The sequence below is a fragment of the Gavialis gangeticus genome, unplaced genomic scaffold (assembly GCF_001723915.1).
Source record: "Gavialis gangeticus isolate Ggan-Ray unplaced genomic scaffold, GavGan_comp1, whole genome shotgun sequence".
NCBI lineage: Eukaryota > Metazoa > Chordata > Crocodylia > Gavialidae > Gavialis > Gavialis gangeticus.
The window spans coordinates 6566726-6577309 of NW_017729005.1; the positions used below are offsets into that span (position 1 = coordinate 6566726).

Below are 10584 nucleotides of genomic sequence, written 5' to 3' on the forward strand. Positions count from 1 at the left end.
GAAGGAAGCATGGCTATTGTAGATGGTCCAAATGCAACATACTAAAGAAAAAATTAGCAGGGCAAAAATTAATTTTTTGACTATGCCTACACAACCTTTGTGTAGTCTTCAGTTAAGAGCAAGTACTCCTCCCTCTTGTCCCTGGGAAAAACAAAAAAGTCTCAACCCCAAAAGTTTGGATCCCATTTCAATCCAGGACATACAAGTACCTCCACCATATGGTCCCCCCATGTTCCTGCTACCACCAAAATTTCCACTCTTCATTGGACCATAGTTTGAGGGCTGTTGGTTATAGTTTCCAAAATCATTGTAGTTTCCACTTCCGTAATTGCCTATATTGACAAAAAAGAGAAGAGAAGATTTAGCTGAATCACATACAGTGCTCACAATAATGAAAAAAATTGTCTAAGCTTAAACAAATAGAAGAATGGTGTGACCCTGAGTGATATGTAGTGTTCTACTTAAAAAGGCTTGAGGATTTTCTTCTATGTCAATTATAGTAACAGTGTATTGGTTTGGTAAAATTTACAAAAGCCAGTGTTAAAAGTATTCGAGTTAACAGTCATGCTCAGGCCAATTCATAACCAGACTTTCAGTTAACTTTTTCATGAAAGTATAATTACCTCCTCCATAGTTGTCATAACCGCCTCCATAGCCCCCACCCTGATTGCCATATCCAGGTCCTCCTCCGCCATACCCTCCTCTTCCTCCTCCATAACCAGGACTACCTCCAAAATTGCCACCTATTATAAAACAAGCCTTTCAATAGTAACTTGACATTATAAATGTCAGCAACACACTGTAGGATCTGACAAATGGTAATATTTAAGAACCAATTCCAAAGAAAATGAAATATTTTTTCTACCAAGGAAAAGGCAAAAGGAAATTTTGACGTCTTATTATTTTAAAGCTCTGTACCTCTCCCCCTCCGCAACAACCTCCCCCTCCGCAACAAACTGTTTTCTCTGACTCCAGTGTCTGCTCAGACTAAAAAACAAAGCTTAGCAGCACAAAGGTTAAATTAAAAGCCACATTTTTCAGGAAATAGAATGTTTAAAAGTAAATTATACTGAGTGGTATTTAGCTGCAGCAAATTCCAAATTTACAGGAATTACAGGAAGTCATTACTTTTGTCACCAATTTTTCTGAAAGACCCTCTGTATGCATCATGGAAGTAATACACAACTTAACTATAGAAGAGAAAAATTCAAGCAGTGCAAAGATGATACTTTACTAGTGGTGAGGACTTTGTGCATGCAGTTCAGAGGTACAGAAATAAGATACCAGGATGATAAAGAACAGGTAAACTCTGTTAAACCATGCATCAAGTTGTACAGTAAGTTATACTTCCAAAGGGGGGGGGGGGGCAGGGGGGACAGGGAACAGGACCCATGACCATAAAAATTCATTAACAAATGCAAACATGAGTGTACATGCATTAAATTAACATCAAGCACAGATGCTTGATAAACAGGTGAAGGAGCTTGAAATAATCTAATCTAGCACCAAAAACAGGACCGAAAAAGAAAATGAGCTTTCAACAGAAATCAAGTTTCTAGGGAGTGAGAGGAAAAACACAAATATCTAGAACATACATGGCAAACTGTATTAAAGAATTAATAAGAGACAGAAGCTACATTCCCTGTAAAAAGAAACATCATATATTACTTAAATCAATTAGAAAAAAAACATATACAAGAGGCTTTTCAAATATGGGAAGTAAAAAAAACAAACAAACAAACAAAAACCACTATACTAACCTCCTGGTCCCCCACCATATCCATTGTATCCATCACCAAATCCACGGCCGCTTCCATATCCATCTGTTGGGAAAAAGGCATTTTAGTTCTTCTATGGGGAAACCATAAGTTTATTTTTACTGGCGAACTTAATGTTCATCTCAAAAGAATTTTAAACTAAGACCTTATATAAGAACAACTTTCAGGTTCTCTCTCTCTCTAATCTGCCTAGACAATTTAAGATGAATGTTGCACATCTAACATTTCAAAAACTAAATATTATAAAGGTAATAGTGACCATCAACCCTTTTTGGAGGGGAAACAGTACCCTGAACACAGGTCATGGAAATTAGCGATTTATAAATCACTATTTGTCCAAAATATACATTTCACAAAACTTAAGATGTTAGCCTCTCTCTCTGACTAATCTTTTCCAATAAATAAAATTACTATGGGCTAACCTCTTATACTGAACCTGAACTTAAAAAATAGCCTTTTCTTAAGACGTTAATACGAAAAGTTTGAAAAATACATAAAAATTAAACTCCGGATAATCTGAATACAAAAAACTTTAAGACAGTCTGAACATGGAACTAGTATGCTACAGGACATGCAATCAATTTCTTAAAATATTCTGCTTCTCTTGCATTAAAATACCGGGTTGTTTCTGTACTTCAACAAGGAAGCTTAGAAGACAGAAGTTTCCTGGATACCAGCTTATTGCAACAATTTATTCTACGTTATAGTACTTTCCATGTTTCCTTAAAAATTGACCACTGCTTTAAACTGTTTGATTTAGCTTATATAAGGACTTGCTCATTTTTAAAAGTGGAAAAACACTGACAAATGTTAAAATGACTCTGTTCAGTATACTATTACTTATTCTTAACCACTCACATTTCAGTTTCTGCCTAGCAATTCTGTAGTATGCTAAACACACCAAAAGGTTTCTTCTCTTGTCTTTTTTCAAAACTCTTCATTTAAATAAAATACTAGTAATCTGAACCCCCTCCCCCGCCAAAATATGAAGGAAAAAGGAATAAAAATACAAACATGCCTGGCTTACCAGCTCCCCCTCTGAAGTTGCTTCCTGGTCCTGGACCGAAGTTACCACCACCTCCACGTGCATCACCAAAGCCAAAGTTACCTAGAATGATTTTGAATTATCTTAAGTATTCACTTCCTGAAAAATGATCTACAATCATAAAACAATAAACCTCCATACCTCCTCTCCCACTCCTAGAATTTTGAACTTCTTGCATTTCTTGTCTAGATAAAGCTTTTCTTACTTCTGCGTTGTGACCATTGATGGTGTGGTATTTCTGCACTGTGATCACAAAACATGAAAAATACACTCAGTACATATTACTTCTGGGGTTAAAAACAAGGGAAACAGCCAAATACAAACATTTCTTCTCATACCAATACCAACCAAACCAACCCAGATTGTAGATATACTTCTATTACTTAAGATAGGAAGAGGGACGCTTTTTTTTTTTAAATAGGATTAAAAAAAATTACACACACACACACGTTCCCCTTAACTGGAGGCCTGAACCAACGCTTTGATCCCAACAACCTTTATACATGTAAGTAGTACTATGAAACCCAAACTTACATAAATATTTACTGCAAAAAGCACCATTAGCTGTGATATAGTTGTAATACAGCTATACTTACAAACTATTTTATCCACTGGATCATGGTCATCAAATGTAACAAAGCCAAAGCCTCTCTTTTTACCAGACTGCCTGTCAGTTATTATTTCAATAGTGTCAATTTTTCCATACTCCTCAAAGTAGTCTCTAAGGTGGTGTTCCTCAGTATCTTCCTTAATTCCACCAACAAAAAGTTTTTTCACAGTAACATGGGCACCAGGTTTTCCAGATTCCTAGAAAGTATTACAAGTTTTTTTAAATTGATAAAGATGGAAGAGGAAATTGTACACCATGTACATTTTACAAATGTTTGGAAGTCAATTTAAAGTCTGATTAATTTTAAAAAGTGAATACCAGTATTTTAGGTATCTCACCACTCATCTGCAATATTACTGCCAGGGTTAGGGATTTTTTTGTTTTCTTATTTTTTAAATGCTTGTAATCCCTCCATTTGCTATGTGAAAGATCTAAAGAGACGTGACAAACTTAGGGAAAAAAAAGACATTTTTACCCTAACACTTTTTAAAAATCAATCTTAGATTTTACTTGTAAAGATATTAAGTTTTTCAAACGAAAGTATGCTTTTTAAATAGATTGCATTATTTTATTTTCAGACCATGGTTTTCACGTTCTACATATCACCCAAGATTATTGGAATCTGACCTGTACTGACTTTAAAGGAAGCCATGATCCCACTCTTGATTTTCAAAATATGAAGCTCCCCAAAATATACCACTCTGAACAGAGAAGGAGTCGGCACTGGGGATATATCTGATTTGTAAACCCTCACTATAGGAGCATTCACTTAACTTGAAATGGCTCCTCTCAAGCAAGTCTTTAATTCATGTTGATAAAAATCAACAACTACACCTGCACATAGTACTTTAAGAAGTTTAAAGCAGTGTAACAAGTAAAAATTTAAGAAGCATGTCACATTTCCTCTAGACTAACTCATAGATTCATTTTCAACTACAAGGAATCTATGAGTTTACTATGCTTAAATTTAAAAATAAGTATACCTTAACCAAAATGTTGATAGAGACTTCCACATAGCAAAAGCCTCCAAGATTCTGCTTACCTCTCTGGCCACTGCTCGCTTAGGTTCAACCACCCTTCCATCAATTGTATGAGGCCTGGCAGCCATTGCTGCATCAACTTCAGCCATTGAGGAGAATGTTACAAAACCAAATCCCCTTGATCGTTTGCTGGCCGGATCTCTCATCACCTATTAAAGACAGTTTTTTGGGTTTTTTTTTACTTTTCCACTAACAAGTTTTTGTATAACATGCGATAGTAACACGTCTATACTTCTTTTCTAATTTAGATTTTTCTTGATTTATATAAAAAAGTGTTATGTAATTTTGCACTACAGAAAACACCTTGCTCTTTATTATGAAAATTGACTGTTTCAATTACTATCAATGGCTCATTCACATACTTAAGATGTACATCACCAATGTAAGTTTTTTTAAAGATCTTACTCCACTTGCTTCCATTTGCCCTCATAAAAAAATTAAAGGAATATATGTTATCAATTAAACAGAACCTATTACACTTCAACACACATAATACAGAGTTAAGAGGCAGTACTGATGCCACATGTCAGCTGCATGGATTAAGTAAGCACTGACCACAACACGTACCTGCAGGACAAATCTGAAAACATAACTCTCTAAAAATAAGTCTACAGCTCTTGAAATTTGGTCAGGACACACCATTTTTACAAAATGCCCGTATTATTCGCCTGTTACTAATACATAAAACTTACCACACAGTCTGTAAGCTTTCCCCATTGTTCGTAGTAGTTTCTCAGACTTTCTTCTGTTGTTTCAAAGCTTAAGCCACCAATGAACAGTTTGCGAAACTGTTCCTTTTCCCTCTATTTTGGAGAACAAGATAACATTCATGTCATTTCAAGTTTTCCTTACAGTATAGTTAAACTAAACTAGTATTGTAAGACTAAATCATCTCAGACTAATTCAGAACTTTCAATGAACATTCTTTTTCAACTTTAGGCTGTGTTTTGTTTTGCATTTTTTAAAATACCGTACTGCTTATTCGATCTTTCACATTTTGTTTTCTCTAGTATGAGGTCACCTTCACAATTAACATTCTAAGATTTATCATCTTCCCTATACTTCCCAAAATTATTTAAATTAATTTTGAGTTCTTATACAAGAGGCTCCCTTAAATGTTCTTCCTACAATACTGTTTTTCAAAATAAAAAAATATGCCAGATTAAAACAAGCAAAATGTTTATTTTGCCAGATCAGATTAAAACAAAGTCTGTGCTGAATGTTCCAACACACATTTTAATTAAAAAGCAATAGATAAGACATGTTTCCAAACACAACTACAAGCCATTAAGCTATTTCTTTTATCAATTCATTCAAATGTAGTATCAAGCTAGCACTTATGGAATGGGACCTACTCAAATCGCAAATTCCACAGAAACTGCAAAAAATGGTGTTTTCTGCAATTTTGTGCAGAATCACTGGGGGGACAACAGGGACTTGCCAATAAAAAAAAAAAATGATGGCACCCCCACCTTGCAGCCCATGGCAACTGGGAGAGGTGGAAGAAATGGGAGGCACAGGAACAAAAAGGCTTGCAGCCAAGCTAGCAGTCGTCCCCAATGCCACTGATTGGCCGAGAGGACTGCCTTTCATGTGGCCCTCCCCAACCTCCTCCACCAGCCAGCAGTGAGGGGGTGGGGCCCCTTGGCCAATCAGGGGCTTAGGAGGAGCCCACTGTGCAAAGACCATGTAAATAGCAGTCAGCACCTTGAAATCACCTGTCCTGCCACCTAAATTTTGTGAAGTCCCTACTTATGGAATGTACCTGAAGGGCTAATCCAGCACTAATGAAATGGTGCCAGTTTCCCTCCTACCTATTCTCCCCAACCCTAAAAAAACCACAAAAAAAAACTAGTTTAAAGAGACACTGTTGCCAGTTTTGTCTATAAGTGTGTTTGTATCCTGCTTTAAAATGATAATCACATCAACTTATTTTCCAACAAAGTATTCAGACTAATAAAAGCTTTTTGATGCTGCCTAGGCAGGATTTCAGCTAGAGGGAGACATGGAAAAAGGATCACTGAAAGTAATACTGAAACAGATTTTGATAATGACTTCAAACCAAGACTAATTTCAGATAGCAGAAATTGCACTGTTCATTTTTTTAAGTTACAGCCTTACCTTGTACTTCTTTAGAACTGTCTGCAGAGCCTAAGGTGTGCAGTACTCAGACATTTAAAAAAAAAATGAATAATGTATTACAAACATGGGCCCCAATAAACCCCTAGAAAACTAAAAAAAATGAATACTGCATCTGCCAACAGTGTAATAATAGCACCACCTACATCTTTTACTATTGCTTTTTGATCAAGATTCAAAGTGTTTAATAGAACATCAGCATCGTTTTCTGCATTTGAAAAGTGGGAAAATTAGCCGAAGAAGCCAAGTGCATTAACCACTGGGAAAAGAAAACCTAAAGGCCTAATTCTACTAACAGTCAACTAGAGTACCTGCACTATTACAGCATAAGATAACTGCAAACACGTAGATTTTAATGAATTTTCCACCAACCATCCTTTCACATCACAAAATGTCAAATGAAACTGAAGAAAGGAAGAGGAAAATTTAAAGCAAGTACTAATAAAACTTGGCATGCCAACAGAATAATCCTATAGGTATTTTGTTACTGTAACAAAAAACAGATAGCAATTTCAACTCTGTAACCAATACCTACTAGAAAAAGTTATTAAATCACTTAAAAAATGAAATGAATAAAATTACAGTACTAGTTCTCAAACAAGCCTGTGGATCATCAGTGGTGCAGGGCACTTGGTAAGGCTTGCTTGTAGGCTACAACCTCCTTACAAGAAGACAACTACAAATAAATTTACTTTCCCCAATATAAGCAATTGCCATATGGGAATAATACAACTAGGAAAGGAGGGTTGGAGCATGTAGCCCCACATGGCCTAAGGCAGCATCCCCCAACCTTTTTCCCCCCACAGCACATTTACCTAAATAAAAAAGCACAGCAGCACACTGGATGCAGAGCAGGGGGAGTGGTGTGCAGCCAGCCGGATGGCATGGGCCAGAGCCATGCTCCCCACCTGTGTCCGCAGCATCAGCAGGCAGGGGGTGTGGCTCCACACTGGTGTGCCACCGGCTGGGAAACACTGATCTAAGGGAGTGATTTTCAACCACAGTACGTGGCCTCGTGGCATGCCCTGACATCCTTTCAAGGATACCATACAATGTTAGCATGGTTAGGTTTCCAAACATGAGTCACAAGATACACCCAGAGATTTCAAATAGAAATCCATAGTTGTGGTCTCTCCAAATTCTTCACAACAAAAAAATTGCTGTATTTTTCAGTAACCAAAAAAAGTAGTGAATATTACTACCTTTAAAAATAGAGCTGACATTTTTTTGAGGGGTGTCATGAGGCCATCAAGAGTACTTTTAGTTTACCTAGGGGTACCTTGAATCTAAAAAGGTTGAGAACCACTAGTCTAAGAAATGTGAGGGGCAAGAGTTTTGATGATGTCTTTTACTGGGACCAACTATATAATATGGGAAGGGGGGGGGGAAGGGAAGAGAGAGAAGGGGAATGTAAGACAAGCTTTCAGGCAGCCATTGGGATTACCAAGGGAAAAGACTACTATCATTAATCTCCATATTAAATTATGGTTCACATTATGGTTTAAGATATTATCGCGTGTGCGTACACACATGCATTTAAGTAAGGTCTCAGGCAAGCAGTCTGCCCATCTGTCTTGTGTGGGACGTGAACTCTGATGACAACGTGTGATTAGAGGGAGATACGTAGGCAAGTCATTCTGAAGTCAAGCAGAAATACAGGGTAGACTAACCAATCAGAAATGCACATGCTCACATCACTTCATGGGGTAGCTCAGGCTCATGAAAGTTTGTGCACTTGATTTAGTTAGCATACAAATGTGCTTTGCTACTCAGCCTTATGCCTAAGCATGTTACTTCTTGTTCATCTGAGGATTTTTACCTTTACTGGATAACCACCAAGTACGTTGCATTCACTGGGATGTTTAACACATTAATTAAAGTATGTTTTTGCCCTACCAAAGACAGAGCCTTAGGACTAAGACTATATTTCCTGAGTCTTAGGGAATGCAAATGTTAGCTTACAAGTCAGAATTAAACTAACCCACTATAATGGAAACTGCAGAGTTTTACACTTGGCAAAGCAAAGTGTCTGTACCTCACTTTTACCTGCTTGCTTGTGAAATCTGGATGGGGAAAAAAACCTTTCAAAATGCCAACAGACAAGCCAGCTCTGAGCATCTAGATCCTAAGCAAGGTAAGAGCTTATCAAATTACCAGGAGCCTCCTTGTTCTGCCCTATTACACAGCACACAGAGATAAAACAAATCGGTCTCAACTGCTGCAAGAGCAAAGCCACCAAAAAATGGCGGCTAGAAATTTGAGGGGCGGGGAGAGAAGATTCCGCATCCCGGCGCTGAACGCCCGCCAAAAAGGGCGCGGGGGCGGGAGCTGCGGCGCACGGAGGCCGCTCGGGGCAATGCGCGGCTGCGCGGGCAAAGCCGGTGCCTCCTACCCCCTGCGCCGGAGCGCGCTCCCTCCAGGGCCCAAGTACATCGGGCTCGAGGTGGCCGCCATGTGGCAGCGCCGGGAGCCTGAGCCGGGGCCGCTCAGCTGCGGAGAAGGAAAATGGCGCCCACAAGCCACCGCCTGCCGGGGCAGCGATGCGGCAGGACAGGAAAAGCCTCCCTCGAGGAGAAGCCGCGCGCCTCCCGCTGCAACTCGGCTGCGCCCGCGGCCGGCGGAGGAAACCGCAGCCCCCCTTCCCCCAGCGCCGCCTCTCACCAGCTTGGCCGCGGCGCTGCCCTGGCTCACGGCCCGCCTCCCCATCTTGGCGCGGAGCCCCGGGCCCTCCTCACACACGAGCCAGTCTGCGCGCCGCCATTTTCTCCCTCCGCCTCGTTACCGCCATTAAGAGCCGGGGCCGGTCGGCAGCAGAGGCACGCGGACCCTCCCCCCGCTGCCGTTACTTTCAACGGTCCCGGCGACTGACCCGCCCCTTTCCCGCCGGCGCCGAAGCCGCCGCTTTCCCCCCCTGCGCTAGCCCCAACCACCGCCGGTGCTTCCAGAACTTTCCTCCTTTAACTGCCACTTGGACTCAGGCCCGGGCCAGCGCTAGCAGCTCGCGGGAGAAGGGGATGTGGGGGCGCCGCGGCCCTTTCCCCCCGGCCGAGCCCTGAGCGCTGCCAGGCACGTACCATATTCTTCATGGTGCGGGCGGCCCCGGGTGCGAGCGCACACGACTGGCCCAGTAATGGCTACCTCGGCCGTTACGTAATTTGAAATTCGGGCTCGCAGCTATCCTGTTTTCACCTCACGCCAGTTTGCGCCTGCCCTGCCTAAAGCGCGCGGCTCCCGAGAGGGGGGGAAGGAGTGGGCCGCGGCACCGAGCTCCCCTTTGTGTTTTACTGTCCGCAGAAAAGAAAAAAAGTCAGCAGCTCCGGGAGCAATGGCCGCCTCCGGAATGAGCCGAAGCGCCCGTCTTCGTCGAGCTCCTCAGCTTCGGCGCCTGACGGAAAAAGCCGAAGCGGCCACGGCCGAGGAGCCGAGGAAGTTCGGCTCTTTCCGGAAGGAGCGAGCCCGGGCCCCGGCACCCTTACGCTCCGCTTCGGCCATTTCCGCAAGGGGAATCGTGAGGCGCCGCGTGGCCGACCGGAGCCGAAGCGACTCGGCTCAGCTCGGGGGGGGGGCGCTGCTCCCTTTTCCAGCTTTCCGGGAAGGGCCGAAGCCGCTCGGAGACGAATCCTCGCAGCCCCCTCCCCGGCTCCAGAGCCCCGACCCTTCCCCCTCCGCCTCAGGGCGAGCCATGAAGCCCAGATTTTGTCCCTCACGGCTTTCCCGCCCAGCGTCCTTCTCGCCAGGTTTCTCGGCCTCGTGCACCTACGCCCAGCGCCACTCCCTCCCGGCTGGGGCTGAGGGAGCCGCCGCCATGTTGCGTCCCCATCGGCGACTCACCCAGTCGCTCTCCCGGTCCCCACGAGGCATCTTCTTCCGCCTGGGCGCGCGGCGAGGTTGAGTCCCCGGCGCTGCGCTGGGCTCCCGTGGGAGAGACGTCTTGGCCCGCTGCTGCGCTGGCGACCGCGCGGCACTGGGGGG

The 10584-nt window shown here is 42.4% G+C and overlaps 1 protein-coding gene across 8 annotated transcripts in view; it reads right to left on the minus strand.

The window, feature by feature from the left end:
• Nucleotides 1-10578, minus strand: part of HNRNPA2B1 (heterogeneous nuclear ribonucleoprotein A2/B1) — a 14419-nt gene extending 3841 nt beyond the window's left edge. Inside the window, exons 1-9 of one of the 8 annotated variants that reach the window (XM_019508610.1) lie at nt 9274-9348; nt 5166-5276; nt 4476-4622; nt 3420-3630; nt 2965-3066; nt 2797-2886; nt 1761-1823; nt 624-743; nt 210-332 (exon numbers count right to left, since the gene is read on the minus strand). In XM_019508610.1, the coding sequence (XP_019364155.1) occupies nt 210-332; nt 624-743; nt 1761-1823; nt 2797-2886; nt 2965-3066; nt 3420-3630; nt 4476-4622; nt 5166-5276; nt 9274-9318 (1012 nt within the window). In that variant the 5' untranslated portion in view covers nt 9319-9348. Of the gene's footprint in view, nt 1-209; nt 333-623; nt 744-1760; nt 1824-2796; nt 2887-2964; nt 3067-3419; nt 3631-4475; nt 4623-5165; nt 5277-9273; nt 9354-9686; nt 9874-10443 lie in introns of those variants that run through there. The other 7 variants (XM_019508613.1, XM_019508612.1, XM_019508614.1 and 4 more) reach the window with 7 other exon arrangements.
• Between the last annotated feature and the right edge of the window lie 6 nt (nt 10579-10584).